Here is a 16028-nt window from a genome sequence, read left to right as displayed (position 1 = left end):
CCCTGTGACTTCAAACTCCTCACATGCTAAAGCAAAAAGTTTGTCAGAAAGAAAAAAAGATCTAGACAAAGAAGATCAATAGTCTCTTTCAAAAAACCAAACTTACTCTTTTCTAGAATTGTTTTATTTCCCCAGGAAAAAAAACTTTCTCCCCTGAATTCAAATCATCCAATGAAGGAAACTTCAAAAAGACATTTGGCTTTACCCTGGCTTTAATTTGACATTCAGATTTTCTAAAGAATTCTGATCTTATTGAGCACCAAAGGAAACACTGCATTAGGTCTGTCAAAACAGAAATAGAGCAGAAATATTTGTTCAGTAAAGATAACAGAGGAAGCAAATCTAAAAGCACACTTTACATCAAAACTCCCACTAACATCTTCTCATTTAACTTGTAGCAGCCTTCAGTATACTAAGCTTCTGTGTCCACTGCCTCTAATTATCCTTGCATTGGCTCCTTCCTGCCATACTCAGCTTCTCTGACAAAACTAATTAGTCCTCCAAGAGCAATCTCAGACTGAAAAAATGAACAATTTTCCCGTTCCTGTACATAGGTGTACATGGGGGCATCAAGCTGTTAACCTCCCAAAAGGATGTTCTTTAAGAGATATCTCTTTCTTTGTCTTAATCATGATTCCTTAATTACATTAAAACTTTCTTCACCTAAGAACACAGAAAATAATTTGCTCTACTGTACTACACTCAGCCTAGCAGACACATGGAGCCACAAATGAGGACCAAAGCACTTATAGTGCTAGAAGCTGTTCTGCATGTAGCAAATGTAAGTAAAGCACAGGCTAAACGAGTTTAAGTGTTTTCAAAGAATCATAGAATGGTTTGGATTGGAAGACACCTTAAAGATCATCTCGTTCCAACCCCCCTGCCGTGGGCAGGGACACCTCCCACCAGACCAGGTTGCTCAAAGCCCCATCCAGCCTGGCCTTGAACACCTCCAGGGATGGGGCATCCACAGCTTCCCTGGGCAACCTGTTCCAGTGCCTCACCACCCTCACAGAAAAGAACTTCCTCCTAATATCTAATCTAAATCTACCCTACCTCAGTTTAAAACGATTACTTGGTTCTGCTTAACCTAGCGAGACCAGTGCTGAGTGGTAATATAATTATCTATAATGCATCTAAAAGCTGACTTTTAGAATATATGATAAACTTTAACATACTTTGCCATGAAATGCTAAAACCAAGTGCTAAGCCATTATGTATCACGCTAATAGAGGACACAAATCCTTAAAAACACATTACAAGATATTATACATTAACTTAGGTGAGCTGTGCCAATAAATAAAAGAGTTCTTATAACGGTACAACTAACCAGATACTCTTTTTCCTCCTTACAGCAGTACTGGACACAAATAATAGGGACTGTCCTCCTGAAATGAGCACTTATTTTAGCTGCAGAGGAATGAGATTGAATTGAAATTTTAATCAAATTTTAAGTAGGCTTTTTACAATTCTCAAAGTGCGTGCAAATGAAAAGGGAACAATAGATGGCTTTCTTTTAGCAAAAAAAGTAAAGTTATTTTATGTTGCCCACTGTACTTCTAAATTGATCGTATGAGTTTAAAAGCCCCTCTTACTTTTTCAACAGCAGAGACTGCCTTTACCACCACAAACATCACAAAAAACGTTGCTCTTTGCTGCTAAATAGTTATTCTCTTTTGCCAATTTGAACAAAGCTAGAGAAACAGATGAAATTTTTGAACGTTAGGCTTTATATTTTCTCCCAAGAAAGTGACACCAAAACAGAAGAGAGCTCTCACATTCTTTATCACCAAAAAATCCACAAAGAAATAATTGCTCTGTCAGGGTGTGGGTGATTGTTCAGAAGTTGTCAGACACAGTAAATAAATACAGTCCCAATGGAAAAGCAGATGTCCATCCACGTGAGACAAAATGACTAATTTTAGCATTCTCTATTATAAGAATTTGCTCTGTAAGGCTCACAACTGTTTGGATCCAGTCCACAGTTAAGAACAAACACACCTCACTCTTCCACAGGAAAAACGAAAACAAAACTAAAAACCATTTGGAGTGGAAGAAAAATAGACAAAAGTCGTCCGTTTTCTGGAAGTGGCAGTTTCTCTGGTGGGACATGTGACTGACTTAGTGCTTGCCGGTACCAATACAGCAGTAAGACTCCGCTGTCCCAGTAGTTCTAGCAATATCACAGGTATTGGCGCAAAGGACATGAATTCAAGGTTTGAGAAGGCAGCTAGCACATGGGAAAACAAGCTGTATCATACTGAAGACTTGAAACGTCAGTTCTTCTGAAAGACAACTGAAATAGTGTGGATGAAGTCAAATGGCAGCTGGCTTGGCCGTGTTTTATATTCAAATTCTATACAAAGAGCCCATTTTTTAATTTTTGTTAAGCCAGGTAGGATCACAGCTCTTGGTGAACAAAGTCCCAGGATACTGTCATTTTCTATACACTGATAAGCTAACTAGAAAAAAAAAAAAAGAATGGACAATTAAGATTCCTTTGAACCTAGTAACAATGCTGAACTACCTTTCATCTGTCAAGAACCATGGGAAGATTTGTTGGAAAACGTGGTATCTTTTGTTAGCTATGGCTGAAAAGTTCTTATGTTTTCAGGTACACAAACCTTTTCCGGGTCTGAGGGAAAATATTCAACTAAAGAGTAGCCAGCAGAATGACCAGGTGCTTGCCAGCATTATGGATGGTGGTGTGAGAACCAGAGCTCTCTAAAGTACTGAACAACGTTGGAAGATTGATTTGATTACTAAGAGTTGGCTCTCGGCTGTATTCTCCTCTGCAGTAATGAAGCTGGTAAGCACCAGAGAGGGCACTGCCATGTAAGCAGGTGGCTCTAACGGGAGAAACATGTTTGTTTTACACATGGAAAAAAGTCTTGCAGCTCGGTATTTGCTTTTGTTTCACACTAGATGAGAAAGGCTACTGAGTGCAATCTCTGCTATAACCCACTGCAGGTGCGGGGCTGGGGAGTAAAGCAAACAGCACAACCCGGGTAGTTTCTCCCTTAGGAAATCGATGCCAATGTTTTCCAAACAGGGAGCCCTGGAACTTCTCCCAGGCCTCCCTGGAGACCCCAGCCGTTTGGCAAGCAAGTACAGCTCCTCTCATCGACCAAAGCAGCCTGCACACCTTGCCTGCTATTATTGCCTAGAAGGAAAGTGATTGATACCCGATGGTTCTACCTTAGATATTTAAAATAAAACCCATAATGTAACATTTCTTATGAGGACATGCAGGGGAAAAAAAATCAATCTACATGAAGATTACTCAAAAAAAGATAAATCATATGACTAATATAATAAAAATTCAGCATTGGCCTAAGGAAAATCACAGAATCATCAGCACCAAAAGAGTTACAAACAACTGAAAATGTGAGGCTAGAATGTATGCTAGATTTTCGCAGGAGCCGGACCTGCGCTCCTGGCACCTGCTATCATCCACTGAGGGTCCGCCAGATCCCCATCAGTTCTAAATATCTGAATGCAACCCAAGGAATTTTAAAAACAGATTGTACTTATTAGGTACAAACCAATACCTGTCTGTGTTAAGGACATATGTTGCAAGAAATTAAAATACATTTAAGAGTGATAAAAATTCATGGCGTCTGATTTTCACGCTACATCTGTTAAGACTTAATTGTCAGTTAAGCAGGATGTTTCAGAACTGATTTAAGTTCCACTGAATTTATTAATAAAATAATACTGAAGTAATCTGACAAAAAGTATTCTGAACCCGTGGCAGAAAAAATCCCAGAGATATTTTCTGTGGTATGCTGACAGGATGTTCTAAAAGTAGTTGAAATAGTGAATAGTGTGCGGTGTTTTACAAAAATAAAAAAATCTTTACAAATAGGAAAAATATTCAGAGACCAAGAATGACTGTATGAGTTCTTGAAATTTGCCCATATGTATAAGAAAAAGAAAAGTGACTTCTCTGTTAAGTATTGAAGTATCACAGTAGCATGTCACAAAACTGGAATACTTGACTAAAGCAGAAACTGTTGCAAGACTTCTAAAATTCTAAGGCAGCCGATGTTTATACAACAAGCAGACTCCTGTTATTAATAACCAGATCTTTCCATTACTTGTACTACAAGTATTCTGTATGCGCACAATATATTTTCATTTGTTTCTAGGAATCTGTGTTCCATTCAAATGCCATTAAATAACCAATAACTTTCACACTTTAAATAACTAAATCCTTCAAGATGTGTGTTGAGACCACTTGCCTCTTGCTCACAACTCTGTTGAAGCCTGACCAGTTGGTGCTATTTGTGTGTTGAGTTTTAAAAAATTGCTTTCATTCATTGAGGAGTTGCAATGTATCTTCTCATTAACAACTGTTTTTCAGAAAGCTAAATAGCTAGTGATGTATTTTCAAAACATAACATCTTGCCAAAGTTTTTACCTCATCAGTAAGCACTGCAGTCAATCAAGATAAGAACTCGGATCTGCACCATTCTCCAGCTAGTCATCAATGCCACAAAGGGAAAAGTAAGAATTAATCACAACAAAGCCACCAGTTTATTATAATCTTACTGTTGTCTCATGCAGACATAACCACAAAAATAGAAACGTAATTCATACAGTGCCAGTATAATTGTAAGGCTCAAACTAACTATTTGACCTTACAAGGAATGTATCCCAGGTACCTTCAGCACTGTCTCGTAACATGTTTCAAGGCATGGAAATGGAATGGGGGCAAAAAAAGGACACCTTCTCCTTGTGCAACGAGATGCTAAAACCTGCTGCTTCTTAAGTGATTTTGCTCCATGGTTTTTTACTCCTCCAAACTCCACTGCTCAATCCTTCCTCCCGCTCCCTCATCGGACTGTGCACGGTTCCTTGCTGAGGCAGCTGCAGGGGCTACAGCGCTGGAAGCCAGCTCTCCCCCAACACCTCTGCTCTAATTCCCGCACCTCTTGCATCTATTTTTTGGACTCTCACCCTCACAAGTTTGTCTGAAAAATGAGAGCAAGCAATAAGTCAGTGCCGTGGGCAGTGGTTAATACACCAAAAAAGCAGCCTGGCCAACAGATCAGATTTGATTGCTGCAGGTGGAAGACCCCATTTCTCCTCAAGAATCCCATCTCCAATTCTGTTACGTAGTACCTGCTGATGCAACTGCTACGAAAATGCATTAGTCCTTATTTTGATCTGACAACAAAGCTTACATCCAGACATAAAACCACATTATCAAGATTACAGGGATTTCTGAAGTATTTCTAATGTTTCTAGATAAAGAACTATTTCCCTTCAAATTAATTTTTAGATAAACCAATTCCATGAAGATCATCGGTGTTGCATCAGACAGCCTATGTAAATAAGGTATCCGTGTTAACATGCTATTGCTGAGGGGAAAAGAAGAAAAAAATATCTTATTTAGCTTATCTATTTACCAATAATTGGTCGAGGTACAACTTTTTATCCAAAACAAACTAATATTTTATCCAGAACATCAATTTTAATGTTGTATTTAGACACCTAAGGGAAAGTAAAAGGCCAAATGTATACAGTGTTACTTCAAAAACTTTCTTAGAGTTGTGGCAGGATTTCCTAATGCTGTTTGGGTGATAAAAAATTCACAGTATGGGCTGGTTACAGAAGCAGAAATTTTCAGTGACCTGCTTATCTTTGCTTATGTGTGCAGATCCCTCAACAGGAACATTACTTTCCTTCACTTATAACCCCACTTTAAGAAATGAGTAAACAAAGATGACTAAGAAGCTTTGGCTAGAAATGGCTGAGTTTGTTTCATTTTTCTAAAACTCAGAAGAGACTCATATAATGACCTTAAACCATCATGCTACTTCTTTCCCCCTGCTTCACTTTACCTTCCACCTAGCACTGGGCAAGGGGTCATCTCTGTCCTGCGTATCCCAGCTTGCAGAGTTCTTTACTGTGTTTGGAGGATTTGAGCACAACAACATCTCAGTGTTAAAAAAAGGCAAAACCTCAAGATCCAGAAACAAAAAGACTGACTCAGCTTGTTCTGAAGTGCCCATCTACTGGCTGCTCCCTCTTGGCTCTCCAAACCCCACCAACCATACCAGCATTGATGTCCGTTAAGGACAATGGAGAACTCAATTTTCCAGCCATTGCAGCCTTGCACTGTATCCTTTCCTCAGATTCATTCACATTGATGACCACACTGATGCTGAGGCAGGTAACATGAAGCCATGTATCTTACCAAGCCCACAAATATACCACAACCTTGTGCCAGCCACGTTTTCACAGAAAACTTAACTAAGTCAAATAACTTCTCCCAGCAAACTTAAAATGCACTAATACTCACCGACACGTAAGACACTACAATGGAAATACTGCCTCTGGCACCGTGGGGCTATAGAACACAGGAAAATCTGTTGTACCGCAGATAAAGGAGTGGTTCGGGACATGACGATGCTACGATACATTAAATGCTACGATACATTATATCTGGACTGAGTACATACAGAAGGATCAAGATCTTTATTTACCAGGTATCAACTGTTATCAGACAAGCTAACCTGAATGTTTGTCTTCTAGTTGAAAGAGGAAGGTATTTCTGGAATGGAATAACCTTCTCCAGAAAAATAAACATGAACACAGCCCAGATTTAATGGAATGCAAAATCTTAATTTTCTGAAAGATTCCTGTATCTGTAGTCCTTTCAAAATTTAATACAGATTTTCTTATATGTTCTACAACAACAGCACACCAGAGATGATATTTCCATGGAGAAGCTCTAACGCAATATTGTCTGTATAATCTGGAATATGAGCCTAAGTATGCACAACTGATTAAAGCACAAGTTTTACATGAAGCTGGAAGGGTCTTTTAAAAATATTCCTGCATTGCAATGAAAATTCAGCATAAGACAGCTGAGCTTTGTCCTTCTTATACCTGTTATCTTAAAAACGTTAGAATTTCTGCATGCAACACAGCAAGTTCATATTATTCTTATTAGACTTTACTAGACACTGAGAAGTTTAATAGAAAACACTTTTTCACTAAACTATCATTGCATCAGATATGACAGTTTACAAGAACATCCCACTGATTGCCCAAAAGAACTTGGCAGGTTTTGGAAGGCTGCCACACATCCCTGTGGTAGCATTGTTTTAACACGAGATTACACGGCATATAGCCATGAATCCAAAAATCCCAACAGTGCATTTAGTATGCACTGCATTAACTGGTACAAAACACTGTCATGGGTCTTTTGTACTGACACAAATCCTGTGCCACACTACCACATCTCATTTACTGTTTGCTACTGTTCATAAAGAGGTGGCTGCTTCCGTCCATAAAACAACTAACAGTAATAGAATTAGGCAAATATTTACAAAGGTAATCTAGTGTGAAACACTGCATTTAAAAGCAAGCAAATTTTTTTTGGACGGTGCCTTTCTTCCTTTACAGAGCTCTTTGCTTTGTCAATACGCAAAACAAAATAAGCCTGTCAGGAAACTCTGCATTTGTTATCAACTCATTCTCCTTAGATGGCAGGACTGTAAATATTTTTCTTCATTATCAACCTGACAGTAAATAACTTTGCAGGTGTGATTTAATCAACGGGAATGCCAAGATTTCACAATTTTTGGCCTACCTTAAAGAAAATGAGTAACAGAAAAACCCATGCACCAGGAAACAAATGAGCAGAACTAGTGAACTAAGGTCTATCAAGCAGGGTTCAAGATCACTTGGGTTGGATGACAGTTGATATATTTGCACTACAGTTCATCTGTTTTCTTATCTGGGAAAGTGTTCTATAATAAATTTTAATTTATTGCATGTTTTGCAACCTTGTCAAAGGGCACACCTAAGATTTTTGCTTCAGTAATAAATTCCACCCAACTGTGTACAGGAATTCACTTGACAATCTGGACATAGCTAAAATATTTTGGTATTTTCTAATGTTAGCGCTTTTGATCTAGCACCAACAACTCATTTGGTTTACACCACATTTACTTTCTTCTAAATTTAATTATGCTTAAAAACTAACAGGAGATTTCAAAGTAATTCTCCAATGACAATCACCAGTGAGCAAAAACCCCAAGGCTGTTGGACAAGGACCCCTATTCCCAACCCATAACTGCTTCTCATCCCCTCTTGTCGCTTGCCTTTTTCCCCTTTGGGAGTGTTTATCTCTGGATAGGAACAAAGCAACAGAGATCAACCTCAGCAATATTTCTTGGTGCACACAGTTAAATTGCTCATGAGGCTGGTCACACGTTCCTGCCTATTACCTGTGAAAAAGACAGCAGAAACAAAACTTTAAAACAGCCCTAAGTCTTCCATATTACTATATATAGCAACCAATTGGCAAACTCCAAGCAAATATTTACGAAGATGAATGGTTACTGCCAGGGTGCTTCAAATTCTTCTGAGAGGGTTTTTTTTTCCGTTAGTGATTAATCAAAAATAGGTATATAGGAATAACCAAACCATTACAGCTTTAACTTCAGCATTGTAAGACTCACCATTTGTATGCAGTATCACATGTTAAAACTGCAGTATGCCATTTTTATAAAACCACTGTTCAGGGCAAAAGGGAATTAGTTTTATCATATAAGCAGAAAGTTTCCAAAAATAATTGCCACTTTGTTATGAAGTTCACCATCTTGATCTACTCTGAGTATACCTGGACAGACACTTGAGATAGGTCTGTTTATTTTCCTCATATGAAACTCTTCTAAATACAATGAACAAACCACTGCCTTGAAAATACTTAAAACACCGTATTTCTCTGCTAACAAATGGTATGTCTGTTTGCAGTTACAAGAAAATCTAAAATCCCAAGCAGTACGACTTGAAGAGAATTGCTTACCATTGTGTTTATGCTACTGGCCAAAGAACCTGCACCAATGACGGTTAAAAAAAATGTTTAGAAGCATTAGATTCGAGTATTAACATTTTTCTATGAATTGCCTATGATGCTATTGTTGTAAGCCTGACTTCAATTTGAAATGCTAAATATGCATTAGTGCAAAGATTTTTTTTTGTTCACGTGTTTTTTCTTGTCGTTATTTTTTCTTTTCTATTTAACCCTGGTTTCTTACTCATATTAGCAAAGTAACTGAAATTAACTTGGCTGCATTACAAATAAATCTTACCCGCATACCACTTCATTAAAAATCTGCATGTGTACTATTATAGTTGGAGTAACCAATTAATATGTATGAACTGCTAAGATTGAAAAACACTTATTTCTCTAACCATGCTTTCACAGACAACTGCCTGAAACCCTCACCTTCAAAACTGAAAATTCCAGTATGCATTGTCTTCCAACGTTTCAGGCTGGAAAATTCAAGAGAAAATCCCTCCTGGGTTTTTAACTTAATGACCTGAGTTTTGAAGGGGAAAGAACTCTTTCCATTAGCCATATATTTTAAAAAAAAAAAGTTATTTTGAGAGTCTCCATGACTCTCAAGGTCATAAAGTCCTTCTAAGGATTTATATTCAGCTTTGAATAATATTAGTAGTTGTGTGTCAGCAGCGAAGCCGTGTATCCTTATCACCTATAGATTTTTGGCAGACACAAGAAAACTTCTTTTATTACAGATTCTCGTGTCCTGTTCTTTGACCACCTGCAGGTCAGTAAACTCAGTTCTGCCCAAGGTTTCCCTTGGCAGGCTCAAATCACAGTACATTCAGGTCTCCCTCTTCCTTCCGACACTCAAGCCCCTCCACATTACCTTGAATTCCCTTCTCTATTTCCTGCTTGATACCAAAGCTTGATACCAAAGAATTAATTCCCTTCTGTATTCCTGCTTGATACTCAAGTCACTCTGACATTTGCTGCTAGCTGGGCAGAGCATCCCAGGCTACAAATGGTTTTTGCTAGACAATGTGCGGCCCTTGTCAGCATGTGCAGACTGCAGCAAACACTAATTAAAGTTGGGATTTTCCCCCTCTTGCCCTCAGCAGATGTACTAACAGAGTATTTGTCCTCTGAGTGGTAATCCTCTCTGAAATTTGGAGAACCTAACCTTTCTAAAGCAAAAAATCATTGAGAAAGCTGTAAAAGCCAAATTTTTGGAGAAAAAACAAATCATTTAAAAAACAATTCCTGTGACGTGGAAATTACAGAATGATACAAAGACAGATACAAAAAGCTTAAGGAACAGGGCAGAGTTAATGAGGCCAGAAAACCAGGAGGAAAGGACAACAACCTACGCACTTTTTATTTGTGTTCTGGTCCTATCTTCTCCTCAGAAAGCACACTTTTAATACTACTTTGTTAAAAACATTCATACAATTTTTATTTGTTCTTAGCTAGGTTTTATATAAACCAGAGGAGATTTGAAACCAGAAACCTAAAGCTGAGCTCAATGCTTCATTACACTCATTCAAGTCACTCCCACCACTGCCTCTTCTAAGAAAAAAGGTCACAGAGCACTTACTGGTGAAGTGGATAGACAGATAGCAGGGCCAGAATGGTATGAACACTATTATATTACAGTCCTAGTATTTTCTGTGGCACGTAAGTAATTGAGGAACTACATACTGATCAGACATGCAAATTATGCAGAGAAGTAATGTCATCAAGTCACCAGATTTCTACATCATCAGCCTCACTTCACTGGTGTAAAGGGTGGTGGTGCCTCTGAGAATCTGTATACACAACATTTACAAATTGGCTTTTGCTGATTTATGCGAGATAAAGGATCTTATCCCAGTGATTTGCAGATTACATCGTTAAGGGGACTTGCAAGTTTCTTTTCCTTCACAAATACAATGATGAGAAAACAACTTACGTTCAACTTGATCAAACATTACTGAGAACAAGAAATCTCTTGGTGTCATGTAATATTCTCCTTCATATTCCAATGATGCAAAATGCATGAAGCGATGCTTCCGAAGAGACAGTCTTTCGTCCCTTTCTGCATTAATGACATCTTCCTTCTGAAACAGAAAAAAAATCCATGCAGAAAGATGGCTGCATTTGTAGACCAACTCTGTAATTAGAAAGAATTCTATACCCGATCTTGATTAACCTCAATATTTTCTGGGTAGCCACAACAAAAAGACTACCAGAAATTAAAGCTTTTATGGCACAGTCTTAATGAATGACATGCTTATGTGATATCCAAAGTATTTTTTTAGCTTCACTGAGAGCATGCCTTAACAACGCAGCTGAGCCAAATTAATGGCTTGCTGTCACCAAAGGTTGCCCTTGCTTCCCAACCCTCTGCTCTTGGCCATATGGCCCTGCACCTCCTCGTTTGCCAGCTCTGCTACTTGTCAGTCTCTTGCTGAGCCAAATTCAGCTCGCTAACTCAACAAAAAAAAAAAAAAATCAACTGACCAAACAGCAAATAATATTTCGCCAGCTTAGTGACTGGCTCAGCAAAGGTTGACATGTGCTCTGCATCCCTGCAAATGATCCACTCCTGCAGTTAATTATCAAGTTCTGGAGCAACTCCTAAGACAGGAGTATAATGATGTTCTAGTTTAATTATTGGCCTGCCTTTCAGAGAAGTTAGAAACACGGAAAAGCAATGATAACACTGACAAAAGAGTCAGAGACTGTATCATCAACCCCAAAGGTTCAACTAGTCAAGCAATCAAAAAACTTCCAAGCCCCCCCTAAAATATTGAGACGCATGACTGAAATCATACAAGTTGACAGCACGTTGATGAGCAGTAGCAGCACTTACTGGCAGCAAGAGAGGACACAGACACACTGGAACAGGGATGTTTACATTTTAGGATTCCAGAGATAGTAAGTGACAACAGGAAAATGAGACACTCTAGAATTCAGAACACTCTGTGTGTATTTGAACGTTAATCACGGAACAATTTTACCACCAGCAACATGACACAATTTTAAGACTGTTCAACAACGTAAGAAAGTGAAGGAAAAGCATGAAAATCCAAGGTGAAGTACCAAGATCCCGACTTGAACATACTTGAAACAAGTCAGTAAACAACAGGATGAATCTGCAGCTCGGTCAGTGCCCGTGGCATTACTCGGTGAGTGATGCAGACGAGCGGGTACAGGCTAGGGCACGGCCCACCAAGGTGCTGCATCACATCTTCCAGCAAACGATCGCTATTTGTTTACACAGTTTTCAGTTTCTGGATCATTCCTATGGACTGCTTAGCATTTGAGCAGTCCAGTAGAGTGCTGGTGTATGCTGTGGTTTGCAAACTGGGTTACTCCTGAGACAGGGCAGTGTAAGCAGCTCCCGGTTACACTCAGACGAGCTGCAGATGCAGCGAGGGTCTCACCAGCTGATGTTAAAACACGGGGTCTGCTGAGCCAAGTGTGTTCATGGGGCGAACTGTGGGACACAGACAGGATGCCAATGGAGGAGGGGGAAGACCAGTGGGAGCACCTCACTTGATTTTGCTGAAGTCAGCACTGGTTATAGGGACACACAAGGTAACAGACACCCAGTTGCACAGGAGGTTGTTATGAAACAGGAACGTGCATAGATATTTGCAAATAGCGCAGCAGGTAATGGGGCATCTGTGTGTTTGTGTGCACACATCCAGGGAGCGGGCAAGTGAGAAGGGAATGAACTTGAACCACTTAAAAGCTGTGATCAGATTTCTGACACTTTAGTTTTAACTTGCTGTTCCTCCAGGATGGGGACTGCTAATTCAGCCTCCTCTGCTGAGTTCAAATAATGGCACAATCAAGCGCTAGCAGTTACATTTCCTCCACCCAGCTGACAACATGCCAGGACTGTGGTATGAAGCAGCAAAGACAGCAGGGGAGCTAGCTGGTGTGATGAACATACAAGCTGTTTTAGGACGAGAACTTCTATCTCTCAGACAGGGCCCTGAAGTTAAAATATAAAACATGAGGCTTAGTGTCAGGCTTATGAGGTAGAGGAAAAAGATGGAGGACTGATACTGATACAGATCCAAATAATGGGACCCGGTGTGGTCTGAGAGTAACAACCAACTCCTTCAAAGTGACACACTCCAGGAACAGGAGGGTAGACCTCAAGCTGTGGGCAATAACCAGTCCATTGCAGAAAGCACGAAAAAACAGTTCAGTGGACAATGAGAGAAGAGGATGAAGCAGTTCAACTTTCTGTCATTAGGTTTCCTTTTTCTCTACCCACCATGGTCCCTCACTGGATATGGGGACCAATGTTCATACAATTTGGGGATCTCATGACAAGGGGTACAACTGGCAAACCTATAGCCATTGCCTGGGTATAATTATTACCATCATATATTATATTATACTTAATTTCAGTTCTAAATAGAAGGCTGCAGCTTGCCATTTAATCCCATGCCTTGCACCTTCGTGTTAGCGTTAAGCACTTGTTAAAATATTTCACTGAACAATAAAGCACCTTGTTACAGTAAACTGTAGTTTCCACTCGCAGTGTGTTTGCTTCCCTCAAACCTCAGGTGTCAGTGAAGGCAGGGGCAGGAGGACCAATAACAAAAAAAAACCCAACAACCAAATACTCATAATTTAGAATTAAAACAGTCATATTCTGATATGCAAGGAGAATTAGGGCTACTTCTAAGTATCTGAAGCCAAGGTTTGCTTTGTTTTGGATACAACCATTTTGTACCAATATCAGTGCTTTAAGCTTCTTACATAGTATGGCGTACAACACAAGCTGCACTGCTGCTGTTTTGTGATTTAGATCTGTATGTTCTGGAAAACATTGTTTAAAAATAAACCTAATGTAATGAGAACTTCAGCTTTATTCTTTTTAAAACTTTGGGGGACAAGTGACTCTAATTGCCTAGTGAACAAGATTCAACAAACATTGCAGATATCAAATGAATAGTTCAGTTGCTGGGTATTAACATGCAGCATTCTTAAAAATCATCTGCTTCTCATAATAACATGAGCAATTTTTGCCCAACGGCAAATAAAAAAAAAAAATATGGAAAATTGCTTCACAGTTGTCCTTTAACTAAAATTACGGAATGAAAGCAATCTTTCTGCAAAAATAAAAAATAAGAAAGTTTAAACAAAAAGTGAAGAGCTAATCCTACAACATCTACAAACCAACTGGATTTTCAAGTTTCTTAAGTCTTGCAGTATTTGTCTGAATTTTGTCTAAAGCTAAACTTGCTACTGATATGGAAGCACTGAATTTCAGCAATCTGCAATTTTAACCGAAATAGACAGGTCCAAGTTCACATATTAACTCTGAAGAGTGCCTTGTATTTGGAAAAGAACATATTCCCATCAGAATTACAATAATGTGTGACAACAAATTCATCAAGCCTCTTTCTTTTCGCAAAACTAGCATCCTTGATTTGCAAAACAGCCTTGGGAACATGGGTCATTTTTATGAAAGTCAGCTTCAGGTACTAGCACAAATGTGATGAGCAAACCTTACGGGATGAAATGCATCAGCTGTGCCATCTCCTACTCTGTGTTCAAAGCTTTTGCAAAATACCCATGTTCTGACACAGTATGAGAAGCTCAGAATATGCTGAAAGCACTCTGAGCCCTCTGGACACCAGCACGAGCTCAGCTAGAGCTACGCTAGAGCTCAGGTGCTCACGTGCAACTGCTTACTACTTCTGAACAGTGTATGGCCCTCAGATGGAAAATTCATGGCACTCCAATGGCAGTAAAAATTTATACCAGCTACAAAGCTGACCTGCCATCTTTATGATGACAGGTATCTTTATTTCTGCGTTCCTGTCACATTTTAGCATGGTTACTATGACAGTCTCTACAGCATACTCCAAGTACATTAATGTTAAAGGAAAAAAAAAAAAAAACCAGACTGTGCAACATGAAAGCAAAATATTTGCTGTTATCTCATATCCCATTATTTTACACTTTAATTTATGGAGGAGCACAAGCCAGACCTCAGTGAAGGTCTGGGATAGAAGCATGTACAGACAAAATAAAAAGCCTATCAAAATATTTCAAAAACGCTGAATAAGTTTTACCCCCCTCGACAGTTATGAGAAAAAAGGTTGAAACTTCCCCAAGTGGCTTCGCACTCTGCACAAAACCTAAGAAAAAGAAAAATCTGAAAGTTTTTATTAAAATAATTTTTACTACAGAACATCTGGAAGCTGAGGGAACTGGGCTTTTTCAACCCAGAGAAGAGAAAGCTTCAGGGGGACCTCATAGCAACCTGCCAGCGCCTACGGGAAAGTATTCCAGGCTGAGCTGGGCTCTCCACTAGAGCTTCATACAGGTACACCACCAGCACCTCCATTAAACGTGGTTAATCCAAGCTCCCTTTATAACGCCTGGCGAGAATGGCAGTTCTGGAGTCCATTACAGGGACTTTTTTTAGCTGTTTGGACAGACAGTTCAGAAGATGCAGGAAGCAATAGAACACCACAAAAATGTTGACCTTCCTTTCCACCAAACACGTTTGCACAATTTTATTGCATGAGAGACTGAAAATGTGGGCAAATGTGACCAGAGGGTAGAAGCTCAGAGGAGAAGAGGTGGTGGCAGGGGTGTTACATGCTTCAGCCAGACCAGTGTGTAAGGAATATGGAGATTTTTACTGTCCAGAGTGAAGGCAGGTAGCATCAGTGGCCACATACTCAAATACCACATCGCGATGATGTAAGGCCTTTTGATTGCCATCTTTCTCACAATGCTTTCCAAAACCAACAAAAATACTGTTCAAATTGGTTTAATACCAATTAAGGACTTAAACCTGCTACATTTGGCATCAGAGACTAGAAATTCACAGTCAAGTTGTAACGACATCGAAAAACTGATGATTTTTCAGATGACAGCCATATAATTTATAATTTGACAAAAATACTCAGTACAATTATTTAAGCAATTTTAATTAAATCGAACGTAACTGGATGATTGCCCTTTAAAGATCAGTACTGATGATGTTACGCTTACTCGTCTTAATTTCTTCCTTAAACATACTGCCAGCATTTGATTAAGCTTTGAGTGACATCTTTTTTTATATTTTGGTCATCACACTTTTGTTAGCCATACTGCCAACTACGACCTTCATACTGCCTCAGTTATTCTCCACTTCATCACACAAAACCACTCTTATAACCTAAATAAACAACATGAGCATAACATTTTACTATGATTA

At 39.1% G+C, this 16028-nt stretch overlaps 1 protein-coding gene across 1 annotated transcript in view; it reads right to left on the bottom strand.

Annotated features, from left to right (window-relative positions):
- MICU2 (mitochondrial calcium uptake 2) overlaps positions 1-16028 on the bottom strand; it is a 166435-nt gene that overhangs the window by 52009 nt on the left and 98398 nt on the right. Inside the window, exon 2 of the mRNA XM_009890644.1 lies at positions 10758-10958. Coding sequence (XP_009888946.1) covers positions 10758-10958 — 201 coding nt within the window. The remainder of the gene's footprint in view (positions 1-10757; positions 10959-16028) is intronic.

Source organism: Charadrius vociferus, unplaced genomic scaffold (genome assembly GCF_000708025.1).
Source record: "Charadrius vociferus isolate BGI_N301 unplaced genomic scaffold, ASM70802v2 scaffold278, whole genome shotgun sequence".
Taxonomy (NCBI): Eukaryota; Metazoa; Chordata; class Aves; order Charadriiformes; family Charadriidae; genus Charadrius; species Charadrius vociferus.
Note: the sequence above shows the minus strand (reverse complement) of the source record. Positions and strands in the feature narration are given on the sequence as shown.